Here is a 16,511-nt window from a genome sequence, read left to right as displayed (position 1 = left end):
GCTGTTTCAGTGGGCCAGCTTGGAGCATTCTTGCAGCTTGCTGGAATAGCACAATCCAGCCACAAATAAGGCAGGTATTCTCAGCTTGCACTACCCCAGTATTGATACCAACAAATAAGATCTATTTCCCAGCCCTCTTTGTCACACACGAAAAAAAGCTGTCCTGTTTCTATAACGTGACTGAGGGAAAATCCCCATCCCCAGGTGCTGCAGCCTCCCCATCTACAAAACATGTTAAGGTCACTTAACCTAACCCTTTTGTACCAAAATGGAAGCTGCCTTATCACAAATCTGTATTTGGTTGGTCTGCTGCTTGATTAATTTAGGCTTAGTCAAAATTTAACGTGTGACTAAATCCAACTTTGCCAGTAACTGCCACTCTTCCCATTTGTCTGTTGTAACAGATGCTCTGACCTTGGAGACCTCATGCCCTGTGCACAGCTGGGACTGGCCTTGTAGACATAGCTCTGGCAGCTGGACATTTGAAAGCTCTTACCTGGGACATGCATCCACTTCAGATGTGACATCAGTGGGGTGCAAGTAAGATGGCAAAAAAACCTCTTTGAGATGAAAGGTGGAAGAGTCCACAGGATCTAGCAGGTTCCAGGGGAAAGCTGTATCCTCAGCACATGCTGTTTTCAGCTAGAGGGCATCCCTTAGAGGAAAGACTGGACACTCAGTGTTAGGGGATAACACTTGGCTTCTCATCACAAAAGTAATTAAATTGGTGACTTAAACTGTCAGCCAAATACTGGGATGCTCTTTCCATTTCATGGAGAGCTGAAGCATAATGCAGGCATTCTTGTGTCTATTTTCAGTGTTTAACTCACAACTGACTCCCATATTAAAGAGCCAACATCTTATTGGCTTTGAGGAGTCACATATTTTTCAGTTTAGAGCAGGAATTCTGAGGGGTTTGCTTATCAAGCTGCCTCCTTACATCTTTAAAATAGAGACTGAGCTGCTTAAGATGATGAAAGCTAGCTAAGTGTTGTCAGTGAATATTTTAAAAAATTAGGATGTTCCTGAACATGCAGAAGCAGGCAATTTGCAGCAAAAAGCTCAGCAGCTCTTGGAGGTTTTGCCACTGTTTTTTTTGTAGACATGTGCTGTGTGGAGGAGGTTAGAAGGACTGGTGGTGGTTCTTGCTGTTTTGGGGAGGAGGGATTGATGTTAGTGATGAATTTGTCTTTCTTTCAAGAGACCAGCTGTCTGACTACACAGCTAGCAATGACTTCAGTTATGTACTTAAGGAAAATGGGCAATATAGCTCACTGCTGTTTGGGCAGTATGCAAATCAAATGTGTGTTGCCAGGTGGAAAATATGTTATGCTGGTAACTGTACTGCTGCAGACCTTCCTGTTTCCATTACAATGATGGACTCTTCACTTACTGAGGTGAGTGCTGTCTCAGATACCCAAGATGTGGTTTTTGAATGGTTTCAAGCATGTAGAGTGCCTTACTCAGACCCAGATCCAGATTGAGCAGCTATAAATCAGCACTGCTTCAAGATAAATAGAGCTGACATCACATCAGTCAGCAGGGTGCTGTGACATCTTGTTCTCTGGGGGGTGGTCCCTTCTGTTTGGGAGAACTATGTACTGTAGTTATAGGTACAAGAGTCTTGACCATGTGCATCAGGTCATGCTTTTAGCTGGGGAGCATTTTAAATATGGTTTCAAGGCTTGATGCAGTGCTGTCTGTTCAGTTCTGCCAGGAGGAGGTCCGTGTGATTTTTTTTTTTTTTTTTTTTTTTTTTTTTTTTTTTTTTTTGCTTTGTTTATTTATCCACCTGCAAGGAGCCACAGGATGTTGTCAGTTGTGAATGCTGCCTTTCTCTGAACTTTATTCCATGGCTGTAAAATGTTTTTGCTGTATGGAAACTTTCCCTCAGCTAATAGGCTCAGAGATGCCTTCACTGCTGTTTTGAATCCTGCCTGTGCAGCTTGAGCTGTCAGCTGGTTTCCTCATGGCAACAGCAAGATGCAGCTCAGCACACCTAGTTGTGCTCTCTGCTTATCACAGTATATCAGAGGTTGGAAGGGACCTCAAGAGATCATCAGGGCCAACCCCCCTGCCAGAGCAGGATCACTTAGGGTAGTCTGCACAGGAATGCATCCAGGTGGGTTTGGAAAGTCTCCAGAGAAGCAGACTCCACAGGAGTTCCAGTGCTTGTGCCACATTTCTCACTGTTGAACTCTAGATTCCAGCCCTGCCCACGGGGCTTCTGTTTAGCTTCACAAACTTCAGTATTGGTCTTGGTGGTGATGGTGGAAGAACGCTCAGTGGTTTCATGAACGCTGGAAATAACCTTTGCAAGACTGATGAGCAGGCAACCTCAGACCTGCCTCAGCCAGTTTGTGATACCTTGCAAGTGCAGCAGTGGCCCAGCTCTAGCAGCGTGTCAAGGCTGGAAGTGCAGTGAGGGTAAAAAGTAAGAGTGGTGGGGATGGCCTGTGGTTTCAGCATACTGCTCAGCTGGGGTAATGAGGAATTCTTATCTTGTGTTGCTACTACTTAAGCTACTTTAAAGAGGATAATCTTAAGGGCTCTTGCTTTATCCAGTCCTTCTGGAAAGTCACAGCCTTGCAAAGTTGTTTGATATGCCTGTGCTTCATTGCTTTGGAGCTTTCTGTGACTCCAGTTGGGCTCAGAAATGTAGTTTTCCGTTTTTTGCCTTTTTATTAGTCATATATAAACTTTCCATGTGAATATTCTGGGGAGGGGGAATTAAAATATTAGAGCTTGTCCCACAGAAAAGGCAAACTGGCTGTGTCCAGCATCTGTTCTAAACACTGTGACGTGCAGAAAAAATTTGAATAACTGTTTAATAGGACAAGTTTCCCGGGGGGGGGGGGGGGTTGGTTATTGCACTGTGGTTGCAGATTCTTGAGCAGCTCCAGCCATTCAGCATGTAAGTATCTCAGATTCTTTTGTCAAAACGTCAGTGTCCTAAACTCTAGATTTTAGGAGCTATTTATTATGGGAGCTCTTGTGAGAGCCAGATGAAGCTTAGGCTATTTCTGCTTGTTTTGATTTATAAATGTAAGAGTCATCTCACAGCCTAAACCACGTGTTAGGCCTTCCAAATGCTCATGCTTGTTTGGGAGAATTTATACAAGACTGTGGTCAGAATTTGTTGTGATAGAGGTTCCTTGTTTTGTTATGCTAATTAGAATAGAAGGGGTGAAAAGCCATTAGGGATGTACTGCAGGATCTTGGATGCAATCCTTTTATTAGGGAGAAGAACCATTCTCTAATGTCTTGTGCAAACAGATTGTGTTAGGAAATGTAGAAAGTGGAGTTTTTTGTTGCTGTTTCTCTTTGTGTACCCAGTGCAGCCCATGGGAGCCCACAGCCCTAACAGTATGGGGCTTTAAAACCAGAGTTGAAGGTTTTCCTTCGTTCTAAACAAATGCCGCTTACCTCCCACTTGGGGAGGGAGAAAGTGTGCAGAATAGTCATAGAACAGTTTGGGTTGGAAGGGAACTCTAAAGGTCATCCAGTCTAACCCCCCTACAGTCAGCAGGGACATCCTCCATTAGAGCAGCTTGCTCAGAGCCTTGTCCAGCCTGACCTTGAACAGCTCTAAGGATGGGGTCTCAAACACCTCCCTGGGCAACCTGTTGCAGTGTTCCAGCACCCTCATGGAGCAGAACTTGTTCCTAACATCCAATCTACATTTCCTCTCATTTCAAGCCATTGCCCCTTGTTCCAAGCACTCCAGGCCTTTGCAAACAGTCTTTCTGCAGCCTTCTTGTAGTCCCCTTTGTCTACTGTGTGCTGTATTGCTTTACTCGGTTCCAGGTGATGTGAGAGGTGTTTTGGGGTTGTTTGGGTGGTGTGGTGGTTGGGTGTTTGTTTCAAAAGCCCTTTAGACTTCTTTTGTTTTCACTCCAGCATGACCTTCATTTTCACTGCCTTCTTCCTTACTATTCCTGTAGACCTGATGGCCTGAACAAGGCAAATGCAGTGCTGGACTTCCTTAAGCTGAACAGAGAATTCAAATAAGAATAAAAATAGCTTGGATTTGTAAGTGTGGTTGAGCTCCAATGGGTGGGCAAGCAGAAAAGAATGAGGAGGCATTTACTGATGCTGGGAGCAGTTGTTTGCTCTTGGAAGTAACTGGAGGGCCTTGGCCACTTCCTTTTCTACTTTTCTGGGTCCCCGAGGACATTAGTGGGGGGAGGGAAGGTATCAGGACATTGGTCATCACTCCCTGATACTTGTTTTCTGTGGTTGTCCCCTGCTTCGGTAGTGCTTTTGGTCACTTGGTGCATAAGGAGCTACCCAAAGCTGGCCAGCCTCATACTTTCTCTGCTTGGAGAAAGTATGGTTTCTGGTTTGTTTCTTCTTTCTTTTGTCTTGTTTTGCTTGTGCGCTTGGGGGTTGGTTTGGTTTGTGGGTTTTTTGTTTTTTTTTTTTTCCTCTTCAGCATTAGGTGGAGTTCAGCACAAGCAATTACTGACTTAACTCTTCAAACCTCTGTTTCTCCCTGTGTTTTTCACCCATAAAGAGAGGCCAGTCTGTCAATTGAATAAGCAAGCTGATGTTAACCAGGGTGAAATGAGGAAGAGGGATATTTTCTATTTAGTATCTCCCTTGCCATATAAAAAAGCTGAAGAGGATGTTGGTTTTGTCTGCGATGTGATAACTCTGGTCCGGAACCACACTGTAGTGGCTAAAGGAACATGAGCCAAGCTACTTACCAGCATTTAGCTGCTGAATTGCTGTTTGCATAGAAAGGAGGAGGGCTGAAGCCTTTTCAGGTGGCTAGGTAATTGTTATATATATAATCCTGAAGTCTTGTGTCATTCAAAGACAGGCACTAAAATCTGCAACACACCATGCACGTTTTCTGCGTTCCAATCTTCTCCTCGGTGGAGCTGTTAATAGCAATGCTCTTATTTGCCTGAATGAGCCTGAGAGCTACAGCAGAGTGAAGCTCTGTGCAGTGCACCTCACTTAGAGGGTTTGAGGTCAAAACCTTGCAAATGGATGTATCATGATGCACAGCATTAAGACAGAGCAGTGGTATGCTAACCTGTTCATTGGTCACTTGCAGATGTGTGTTAGAAGCAAAAAATGAGGTCAGGAACAAAAAGACACCTCTGAGGATGATGTTCCTGAGATAAGATTTCTGTAGAATCCTAGTTAGCACTCCAAAGGATGGTAAAATGCTAGCCTACACACTCTGTAAGGGTGGCTTGAGCAGCAGATGAATCTGCATGCAGTGCACTTACCATCTATTCTTCAGTGCTGAAATAACTTGGGCACAGCTGGGGCAATTACTTGAAACTGATATAATAACACTCCCTGATACTACCTCTTCTCTTTCTGTTAAGATTGACTGTGAAGAGACAAGGCTACCAGCTACCCTCATCCCATCCAGGTCAGGTCTTGTGCAAGCTTTTAAAACCTTTTATTAAGACTGTGTAATACAGATGAGTTCTGAAAGAATTCTGTTTTGACAGTGATCACTTAACTTTACACCAAGAAGTTCTTACATCATCTTTGGAAAACACTGCAGCAGTAACAGGTAAGCCCTTAACTAGGGGCACAGATATGTGATCTTTTTGCACTGAAAGCCTTGGTAAAAGATGGAAATAGACTCAAACCTGTGCAGTCACTGAACTGAGAGCTTTGTCTTCTGTCTCCTGGTATTGTTATAGGCACCCTTGCTACGGAGGAAAAATCACTGAAGTGGTCACATGAAAAAGCTGATGATCTGCTAGCTGCAGCAGCCATGGAGAAGAACAGTGATAAGGATCCAGCTGCTCCTCTGTCAGGTACTGTAACATCTGCAGCCTACTGATACTCTTACAAAGATGATTAGAGGGCTGGAGAACCTTCCTTATGGGGACAGGCTGAGAGAGTTAGGGCTGTTCAGGCTGGAGAAGAGAAGGCTCTGGGAAGACCTTAAAGCAGCCTTCCAGTACCTGAAGGAGGCTACAAGAAAGCTGGGAAGGGCCTTTTGACAAGGGCTTGGAGTTACAGGATAACAGGGAATGGATTGAAGCTTGAGGAGGGCAGATTGAGACTGGAGATTAGGAAGAAATTCTTGACAGTAAGGGTGGTGAGACACTAAGGCCTAATCACAGAATGTTGGGGGGTGGAAGGGACCTCCAAAGATCATCCAGTCCAAACGCCCTGCCAGAGCAGGATCACCTGGAGTAGGTCACACAGGAATGCATCCAGGTGAGTTTGGAATGTCTCCAGAGAAAGACTCCACAACCTCTCTGGGCAGCCTGCTCCAGGGCTCTGGCACCCTCACAATGAAAAGCTTTCTCCTTCTGTTCCCATGGAACCTCCTCTGCTCCTGCTTGCACCCATTGCCCCTTGTCCTGTCATTGGACATCCCTGAGCAGAGCCTGGCTTCATCCTCCCCACACTGCCCTTCACATCTTGATCAACTAACTACACCCCTTCTAGTACACCATGCTCTTTTTCTGCATGGTTCTGTCTATTGCTATAGCCATCAACATCCAAAAGAATTATTCTTACCAGCTCTGATGGTGCTTCTTTCACTGAAAGCAAAACAAACCTGGAGTAGCTGTGCACAGTGTCTTTACTATGGTTTTAGAAAAGCTACTCTGTATTAGCAGCACAGGATATGTGCATCCCTGCTTACAACCATGACAAAATTACTCTTGTCATTGTTCCTTCTGAAATCTATTTCCATCCCCATGTTAAGACTATGTTTTGCTCATTTGCTTCTACTCCTCATTTTCCTATGTTGTCTAGGTGCCTTTGGCAATGAGGAAAGACATGCAAAGCAGAGTCTAAATAGCTGCAAAACCCGAGGAGCCTGCTGCCCATTGTACAGCTCTGCGTAGAAAGGGTTTCTACTATTAGAGCAGAGACCCTGATGCCTCTCCACTTGTGTTTTTTGCTAATACCTGACCCCTGTCTTCTAAAGGTGCTTAGGAGCCTGACAGCTCAGATACAATGGGCTGCTGCAAAAATCAGCAGGGACAGAAGTACCAGCAATGGTTTGACCACCAGGTGTAGGGAGGAGATTGTCCCCCTGTACTTGGCATTGGTGAGGCCACACCTCAAGTACTGTCTTCAGTTTTGGGAACCTCAATATAAGAAGGACACTGAGGGTCTGGAGGGGGTGCAAAGAAGAGCAACTGAGCTGGTGAAGAGCCCAGACAAATGAGTGTGATGAAGGCTAAGGGAACTGGGACTGGTTAGTTTGAGGAAGAGGAGGCTGAGGTAAGACCTTTTCTCCAGGCTGAGCAGCCCCAATTCTTACAGCCTGTTTTCATAGGAGAGGTGTTCCAGCTCCCCAGTCATCTTCATGGCCCTTCTCTGGAAGGGAAGGGCCATGAAGATATCATGTTGATATCATGTCCATGTCCTTCCTGTGTCGAGGGTTCCAGAGCTGGACACAGCACTGCAGGTGAGGTCTCCCCAGAGCAGAGGCAGAATCACCTCTCTCCATCTCTGGCCATCCTGCTTTTGATGCAGCCCAGGCTGCCATTGGTCTTCTGAGCTGCAAGTGCCCCTTGCTGGCTCATGTCCAGCTTCTCACCCACCAGCACCCCCAAGTCCTTTTCTGCAGGGCTGCTCTTAGTCTCACCATCCCTCAGCCTGGATTGATATCTAGGATTGCCCCAGTCTAGGTGCAGGACCTTGCACTTTGCCTTATTGAGCCTCATGAGATTCTCCTCAGCACACCTCTCCAGCCTGTCAAGGTTTCTCTGGATGCCATCCCAACCTTCAGTCTTGCCAACCACACCGCTCAGCTTGGTATAGTCTGAGAACTTGCTGAGGGTGCCTCAACATTGCTGTTGATATCATTGATGAAGACATTGGACAACACTGGTCCCAGTGCAGACTCTTGAGGGACACCACTTGGCAGCTGTCTCCATCTGGATATCAAGCAGTTGACCACTACCCTCTGGATACTATCATTCAACCAATTTCTTATCCACTGGGCAGCCCACCCATCCAATCCACATGTCTCCAGCTTAGAAGGATGTTGTGGGGGACTGTGTCCAAGGCCCTGTTGGCCCATGGCTGGCACACTGGATGTTGGATTTGCTGTATTTTTATTGTTACATTTGGTTTGGAAATGTTTCTCCCCAGGAGCAAATCTGCCCAAGAAGGAGGGATTCTGCCCTGTCATGGAACCTGCATTTCAAAACGCTTTAAAGCAAGACCTGGTAAGAGTCCTTCAGCCAGTGAAACACGACTGGTTTGACTGAGCAGTGACAGAATGAAACCCTGCAGGAGGGCACAGGCCTTGCCAGGGGTGGTGTGGCTCCTCCCTTGCTGTAACTATTTTCTGACATGTCTGTAGGAAGTGGGCCAAGAAAAGAAAAACGCTGAAGAGCAGAGCAAAGAGGCAACAGCTCTGGTCCCCAGCAGGAAAGGTAAGAGTTTTTTGATTCACACATTCACTCACTGGAGCACAGGACTTGGTCCTCTGGATCAAAAACTGTGTCAGTAGGTGCAGACTGCTGCCTGCCCCACATCCATGTTATGAGATAGTTTTAGCAATCAAAATGGGTTAGTAGTGGAGAGAAGGAAAACGTGACTATGAGCCAGCAATGTGCCCTTGTGGCCAAGAAGGCCAGAGGCATCTTGGAGTGGATTAGAAGGGCTGTGGTGAGTAGGTCAAGAGAGGTTCTGCTTCCTCTCTACTCTGCCCTGGTGAGGTCACATCTAGAATACTGTGTCCAGTTCTGGGTCCCTCAGTTCAAGAAGGACCTCAGGGAACTGTATAAGAGTCCAACACAGAGCTACTAAGACACTGAGGGCAGTGGAACATAGATGCTGTGGAGCAGGCTGCCCAGAGAGGTTGTGGAGTCTTTTTTGGAGACATTCCAAACCTGCCTGGATTGGGTTCCTGTGCGACCTGCTGTGGCAACAGGGTTGGACTGGATGATTTTTTGAGGTCCCTTCCAACCCCTAGTGCTCTGTGATGTAAACCCTGCTGCTCTGATTTCAGCAGATACTGATCTATCCAGTTCCATCCTCCTTTAGAAAAGGGGGAAAACTTCTCAGTTTCAGAGGAGTTGGGATTGTTGAAACAGTTGTGGTGCGTCTGCCCTCCCCAAATACCTGCAAAGCAACATCCTCTGTCTTAGCAAGAGCTTGGGGCAATAGAGATGAGCAGGATGTTTAGGTATCCCCACTTTTCTGGTCACCTCCCCCTTTGCCTTTGAAGCTGGTTGAGAGCTATGCCACAGTAAGTATTCTAAACCTATCACTAACCATTCCTGTACTCATTTTCTAGCTGAAGTCAACTAAAGTACTGACTTTTGGGGCTTTTTACAGTGCTAGGCTCTTATTGACACTAACCCTAATAGACTCTGAAGTACTCAGGTTTGACTGACAGGAGCTTAACACTGGTAATCTTTATACTGCTTTCTGTTGGAGCTTAAAAGACTTTGAGAAGGTAGTTTTGGAGGGCTGCTTTTTCTACTTTGTCTGAGAACTTTTTCTTCTCTTCTCAGGGAGTCCACCCGTTGCAGGTGGCATTAAAGGAGATAAAACAAAGCCAAATGACCTGTAAGTGTTTTGACTTCCAGTGCTCATCTGCAGGTATGAATTTAAAGCTTCAGGATGTTAAATGTTTGCTGTTTCTTATCCTACAGTGACTCCCCTAATGAGAAAGAAGTGGAGGTAGGTCTCAACTGTTTGTATCTCTGACAACAGAAAGATTTTGTAAGTGAGCTCAAATATCTTGCCCTGATCGTAGATGAGCCCTAATTAATGTCTTGTCCTGTATGGAAAGAATGCTGCTGAGTAGCTTAAACTGGTTTAATTTCTCTAAGTTGGCTTCTGAAATCTCTTTCCAAGCCCTATGGGAATTTTGGAGCTATGAGATGGGAAAAGGTGGAAATCTGCAAGCTGAACAAAAGATTTCTTACTACTGAAATGTTTATTTGCAAGTGTGAAGGAGCACAGCTGTGACCTTCTCCCAGCCAAAATGTGCCCACTGAAGACAATTCTATCACAAGAGAGGTGGCACACTGCATGCTGCCAGGAGATCTCACCTGTTCTGCCTGCAGAGGATTGCCCCCATCACTGCTGATGGGCATTGCCTTTGGGCAGGTGGCACATGTTTGCTTGCTTTTCTGTGTCTGTCCATGGAGCTATAGTCCTAAATGTCATGTCCACATCTACTTCAGAAGCTTCTGTATCACTTGGATTGTTCTGAAATCTTTTCTTTTCCCACAACAGGCAGAGTTTTTGAGGTTGTCTTTAGGTTTTAAATGTGACTTGTTTACATTGGACAAGAGAGTAAGGCTTGAAGAAAGGTCCCGAGACTTGGCAGAGGAAAATCTGAAAAAGGAGATCACAAATGCTCTGAAGATGTTAGAGGTTGGTATTGGTCAGGGCTGCTAGGATGGATGGAGTGAGGGGCTGTGAAAGTCTCCTTGGTTTGGGTTTTTTCCCCCCTTAGAATGTATACTACATTAAAGCAAATCTGGGTGAAGTTCTTAAGTGGTACACTTGAAATCTAAGAGACTTTGCTCTGAGGGTTAGCTTTCAGCCAAGTTTATTGTGTGCTTGGGGTGGGTGGAATTTTCTGTTGCACAGATGCTGGGCAAGACCACGTCTTCAGCTGATTTTTTTTTTTGCTAGGCAAGATGAAGTCTCTGCCCACTGGAGGTCTGTATCCAAGTTACACTGAGGGAGGGTGTAGGATGCTGTGACTGTGTGGGCCTGAGCACAACTCCTCAGCATCATCAGTTGGGTTCACTCTTCTTCATTCATAGCCCACATGGGTTTTCTTACCAATGTGCCTTTAGGCTTTAGCTTCTTTGTGTGAAGAAGATAACCAAGCACAGGAGATAATTAAGAAGCTGCAGAAGAGCTTGCAGTTCCTTAGCCAGTATGCAGCCCGAGTCGCCAGCAGAGCAGAGATGCTGGGAGCTATTAACCAGGTAACTGTTGCCATGTGAATGTGTTCTGTACACAGCTAAAAGCCTCTTGATGTAAAGGGACAGCAGTACCTGTTTGCCAGGCTTCTGATTCCAGAATTAGAGTTGGGGGTCTCTTGGGTGTAATGCAGAGTGACCAGTACAGCGTAGTCCTGGCTTCCTCTTCCCACAGCACTGTGTTGTTCTGAGGAATCCAGGCACCATGAGAGCAGCTGCATTGCGTTCTCACTTTGTGCATTGTGCAAAACCACACAAGAAGATATGTGGTCCTGATTTCAAACAGAAACCTCAAACAAAAATCCAGAAAAAACTTGGCATCAGAGCGGGGCTGTATGCAGTAGAGAGCACAAGAATGCAATGTGGTAACAAGTCTTGATGCTCTCTTGTTAATTCTGTGCCTTATTAAACTAAATTTGTAAGAGGCCTGCTTAAGTGTTGTGTAACTGTGTGTGATGCCATAGCCTGAAAACATGCCCTGACAGTACTAGCAAAGGCATGGTGGCAGCTGGGACTGTAGATCAAAAAAAGAGATGAGGAGGAGTTGCAAGGGTTCAGAAAACAAAGGCTTAACATATTTTAGCATAAGAGCAATGACTGAAGCAATGAGCCCTGTGTAACCTAGGCATGTGTTTGGGAGGTGGGCTGTAACTTCAGGAGGCTGGACAGAGGTGAAAGGATCTTGCATCACAGTGAAGCAAGATGAGAGCAAATGGTTAAGGGGCTAGGCTGGAGGGGGGGAGTTACAGAACCACAGAAACATTCAGGTGGGAAAAGACCCTCAGGATCACCAAGTCCAACCCTACTCTACAAAGCTCACCCTTAAACCGTATCCCCAAGCACCACGTCTAAACAACCTTTAAACACATCCAGGGTTGGTGACTCAACCACCCCCCTGGGCAGCAATTCCAATGCCCAAACTGGAATGTCAAACTCTAAACATGCAGCAGTTCCTTAACTGCTGGTGTCACACCTGCTGTGCTAGGAAAGCCGAGTCAGCAAGGCTGTGGAAGTCATGATCCAGCACGTGGAGAACCTGAAGCGCATGTATGCGAAGGAGCACGCTGAGCTCGAGGAGCTGAAACAGGTCCTGCTCCAGAACGAGAGATCCTTCACTGCTCATGGAGATAGAGGTAACTGCAGTCTGCCAGACAGACCCTTGCCTTCCTGAGGGGTTCTTTGACTGCTGTATCTCCTGTCCTAAAAATAGATGGGGGGGAGGGGAAAATGGCAATTTCCTAGAATCATTAGAAACCAATCTCCTGAAATTAGTCTTGTATGCAAACCGTTGTGAATCTTGGTGCAGGAGGGAAACTGCAAGTATGCAGCAATGTGCTGGACTGGACAGAAAGTTGTAGTGATAATCTTACTCCTTATGAGCAGTAACTTTGGGTGCTAACTCACACTGGAGCACTCCCAGATGCTATTTCTAGGTAGCTGAGTTTTGACTGATCTCTATAGATGTTTTCTGCTCTTTTCTAAAGAAGAATTATGGACTCCCTAAGTACAGGTGCTCTGAATTTCCCTCTCTAAGCAGACAGAGTGGTCAGGTTTTCAGATGGTGCTGTGCACTTGTGGCTTGGTCAGAGAGGCAGGAAATTCTTCTGAAAAAGAGAGCATGTGGTTAAAACAAGAAGCAGCAGCCTTGCAGACTGTTAAAAGCCGCCTGCATCACAGCCTGTTCCTTCCTAACTGCTAAAGATTGTCCTGTAACAGGACGCTGCCTCAGTAATAGAAGAATGCAGTTAGTGATACAACAGAAATTGGTGCTTGTGGAAGATGTGTAATGTGTGAATATTATCAACTTACCCAATTCATTAGAAATCTTAGTCCTGCTTTTTGAGAGTACCTTGATACCCTCTTTGCTTGAACCAGTACTGCCCCAAGTCAGACCTTTGCTGTGAACCTTTCTGGTGTCTGATCTCTTCACAGATGAAGCTACAAATAAAAAGCTACCAAATCCTTTTAACTTTAAGGTAATGCCCCTTGCAGTCTAACACCAAAATTCTGTCTGTTTCGGTGCTTTGCTTTTTCCTGTGCTGGTGCTCTGCTACACACTTGACTTCGTGGTTTTCTGTCTCAGATATGGGCTGATGTCATCAAACCATGAGGATACAGTTTTCCCTCACCCCTACTTCCCACCACCACCCCAGGGAAACTGCATGTGGTCCCACTTAGATAAAGTGTTCATAGAACCTGAAATGACCATGTTGTCAGCAGTGGTTAAGAAATATAGATCGTGTGGCACACAGATTGCGTTGGGTTGGAAAGGACCCTCAAAGGTCATCTTGTCCAACTCCCCTGCAGTCAGCAGGAACAGCTCTGACTAGATGAGGCCACATCAAGTCTGATTTTTTTTTTTTTTTTTAATGTCTCCAGGGATGGGGCCTTCAACCACATCCCTGGGCAGCCTTTTTCAGTATTTCAGCACTCTCATTGTGAAGAATGTCCTCCTGATCCAACCTAAATCTGGCCTGCTCCAGTTTAAAACCATTGTCCATGGTCCTATCACCACAAGCCCTTCTAAACAGTCTCTCCCCAGCCTTCTCATTGGGGTTATAGAAAAGGCCACAGAAATGTGGAAGAATAGATGGGTGCAGTTCAAGATGACTGTAGGAATTCCTGTGAGCACCACTGGGGCAGTTCAGACACATGGAGTTTGGGTATCTTGGTGGGAGCTGTGCAGTCAGCTTCACCTCAGATCCTGAGAGGGGAGGGGAAATCAATTAGTATGGAAAGGTGCTGCTTTAAAGAACATGGTTTGGGCTGTGCTTCTGATCTGATTCTTTTAGTATGTCACTTTTTTTTCTGTAGTTTGTATAAAAATAGAAGTATTTTATGTGACCAGTGAGTAATGCAATTGTTCCTTGATAGAGTTGGTAATGCCTCTTCTTTGTACAGTCACCAGCATCCCTACGAAGAGTTAGCATTGCAGCATTGCCCAGGAGTACTGCAAGTGCAGGCATTGGGTTGCAGCTGGTAAGTGAGGGGTCCCAGGTGGGACTTGACTCCCCGAAACTGGCTCAGCTGAAGCATGACAATTGCAGTGCAGTCAGTGTGTCAAACTTCTTCTCTAGGCCCAGCCCCGTGAGCCTGATGGAGGGGAACACAGTGATAAGTTCCACAGAAGATCCAGCAGCTGGTAAAGTTACTTGGGCTTGTCTTTGAGTAGGGTTGAATTTACAGCTCAAACTACCTGTGTTTAGCAGCTTATTGGAACATCTTGATGTATAATAAATAATACTTATTCATAGAATATTTAGGTTGGAAGGGACCCTAAAGATTGTCCAGTTCCAACACCCTGCCATGGGCAGGGACACCTTCCACTAGCCCAGGTTGCTCAAGGCCTCATCCAGCCTGGCCTTGAACACCTCCAGGGAGGGGGCATCCACAACCTCCCTGGGCAACCTGTGCCAGTGTCTCACCACCCTCACTGCCAAGAATTTCTTACTAATCTTCAGTCTTGGTCTGCCCTGCTCATCTTCCACCTCAATTTCACATGCCTCAGGAGGTAAATGAGCCTTTGTCACTAAATGCTACAGCATGTGGGGGGGCGGGTTTAATTCCATTGGCTGTTGCCTTAGAACTAGAATATTGAAAACCAGGCAGCTAGTACTGAAGGGTTTGTGGTTTTGTTAAAAAAAAAAAAAAAAAAAAAACCTAGCATTTCCTAATTCCAGTCACCTGTTTTTGAAAGTTGTTGAAGGCCTGTTCAGATGGGCAGGCTGCTGCAGAATGTCTCACTTCATGCTGTGTATCTGTTGGGGAAATTTAAGGCAGATTTTGTTGAAAATGTGACAGGGGGCGACTAGGAGCAAAGCAAACTGAGAAGCGTCCCTCCCTCCAGCGCTTCATGAGCACCTACTCCTGGGAAGAGTATGAAGAGGAACATCCTGAAACAAAGTAAGGTCCCCAGCAGCCCCCTGAGGGGTGTGCAGGGTGGGCTGGGTTGTCTTTAACGAGCTCTTGACTGAGGCTTTAGAGTGAAGCTTTGGTAAGCTCTGTCAGCTTGAGTGCTTGATGGAACTGTTAGTGCTTTCTTACAGAAATGAGCAGTCAGAATCACCTGCTGAGGTACAAGAACCATCCAAGGAGGAAAGTGTCTCTGAAAAAAGAAGAGAGTCATCTAAATGGAACCTGGAATCAGTGTAAGTATCCTTACAGCATTGTGAGGTTAAGCAGTGTTTGGGTTCCTCTTCCTCTTTGGGAGGAAGCAAAGCTGTAGGTTTGGTTGTTTTACTGCCTGCTTCTTAAGACAGCTGGGAATGAGTGATCTCAAGGGCCACACTTACCTCACCAGGGATTCACCAGTAATCCTGAATCATAAGGTAAAGAGCAGCCTTCTGATGGGATCTCACCTCTTGTGGTGTCTCTGTGACAAGCTACTGTAGCTAGGCTAATAGATGAGGTTTGGAGGCCTGTGCAAAATTTTCCATCAGCTTTAGCACACACTCACACACAGCCATCAAGACATACTCTGGACTGTTCCAGCTAACTTCTCCAAGTACCTCCCCTCAAGGAGAGTGCTTCCCTTGGAAACACTTTACAGGACAGGAGCACTGCTGCTTGTGCAGAGAAAACATCTATTCCATATGAATATCCACTGGGATGATTCCTGAGCAAGGGAGAGATGAGACGATTGTGCTAGCATGTAAAACTGAGAAGACAGCAGGAACAGCTGTAACATCTATTACCTGATAACAGATGGAGGTACCACAGAGCATGAGAGGTCAGGGATTGGGATAGTCAGTGAGGGCAGGGCTTCTCCCTAACCTCAAGGAAGGCACTGAAGCCCTAGGAAACAATAAAACCTGGGGCAGACTTTTGACCTGAAAGCAGCTTTTGTGTAACCATTTCAGAAACTCTGTGGTACAGGGCTGGGCTTACAGGTTGGGTCAGTCACCCAAACAGCTCAACAAGAACTTGCCTACTGAAGTCTGCATTTTAAATCCAGAACAAGTCACCACTGTACATTGCTCCTGCAACAGTAACAGCCTCCTCACTGTTGATAGTTAAGGGAGTGGATGTTTGCTTGGGGAGGGAGAAAAGGGGGGAAGAGGGCTTGTAAGAAAAACTGAACCAATCTATGACTTCCTCTGTGCAGGTGCAAGTTAATGTCAGCCTGGGTGTCCCATTTCAAGACTTCCTTTTCCAATGCCAACAAAACTTTCTGGTTCTCTGTTTCCATCCTCGTACTGCTTGCTGCTCTCACAAGCTTCCTCACTGGGCTGTCTCTTCAAAGACCAGCAGATGCAGCACCTGTAGGAACTGGGGACTCCTGGACTCTACTACAGCAACTGTTGTGGCCGTATGTAGGACTTCAACACTATGGACCACCCCCCATATAAGACAGGCTGACCTTTTGCAGTTAGACTTCCAAGCTGTGGGTGACAGTATGAGAACCTGAGAGTAGTGTATTTAAGCTTACATGTTTGGGTTGGGCTGTGGGTGGTTGACTGGGGTCATGGGGTTGTTGAGGGGTTTGGTTTTTTTCTTTTACTGAAGCATGACTTGAAATCTGAACTTGATTTTTCTTCCCCATTTTGACAAAACTTTTTAAGTACCTAAAATGGGTCTCTGTTCTGTTCAGGTTTACAAGCAAACAGGTCTTTT

General features: G+C 45.8%; 1 protein-coding gene across 1 annotated transcript in view; it reads left to right on the top strand.

Annotated features, from left to right (window-relative positions):
- IRAG2 (inositol 1,4,5-triphosphate receptor associated 2) overlaps positions 1 to 16,246 on the top strand; it is a 41,322-nt gene extending 25,076 nt beyond the window's left edge. Inside the window, exons 21-38 of the mRNA XM_054387096.1 lie at positions 405 to 540; positions 1,316 to 1,397; positions 5,346 to 5,392; positions 5,475 to 5,539; positions 5,673 to 5,789; positions 8,095 to 8,171; positions 8,309 to 8,381; positions 9,468 to 9,522; positions 9,609 to 9,636; positions 10,198 to 10,338; positions 10,770 to 10,904; positions 11,884 to 12,031; positions 12,831 to 12,874; positions 13,800 to 13,877; positions 13,976 to 14,040; positions 14,700 to 14,801; positions 14,945 to 15,046; positions 16,003 to 16,246. Coding sequence (XP_054243071.1) covers positions 405 to 540; positions 1,316 to 1,397; positions 5,346 to 5,392; positions 5,475 to 5,539; positions 5,673 to 5,789; positions 8,095 to 8,171; positions 8,309 to 8,381; positions 9,468 to 9,522; positions 9,609 to 9,636; positions 10,198 to 10,338; positions 10,770 to 10,904; positions 11,884 to 12,031; positions 12,831 to 12,874; positions 13,800 to 13,877; positions 13,976 to 14,040; positions 14,700 to 14,801; positions 14,945 to 15,046; positions 16,003 to 16,246 — 1,739 coding nt within the window. The remainder of the gene's footprint in view (positions 1 to 404; positions 541 to 1,315; positions 1,398 to 5,345; positions 5,393 to 5,474; positions 5,540 to 5,672; positions 5,790 to 8,094; positions 8,172 to 8,308; positions 8,382 to 9,467; positions 9,523 to 9,608; positions 9,637 to 10,197; positions 10,339 to 10,769; positions 10,905 to 11,883; positions 12,032 to 12,830; positions 12,875 to 13,799; positions 13,878 to 13,975; positions 14,041 to 14,699; positions 14,802 to 14,944; positions 15,047 to 16,002) is intronic.
- Positions 16,247 to 16,511: the final 265 nt, after the last annotated feature.

The sequence above is a fragment of the Indicator indicator genome, chromosome 14, assembly GCF_027791375.1.
Source record: "Indicator indicator isolate 239-I01 chromosome 14, UM_Iind_1.1, whole genome shotgun sequence".
Lineage (NCBI taxonomy): Eukaryota > Metazoa > Chordata > Aves > Piciformes > Indicatoridae > Indicator > Indicator indicator.
The sequence above is the reverse complement of the archived record's forward strand: the minus strand, read 5'-3'. Positions and strand labels throughout refer to the sequence as shown.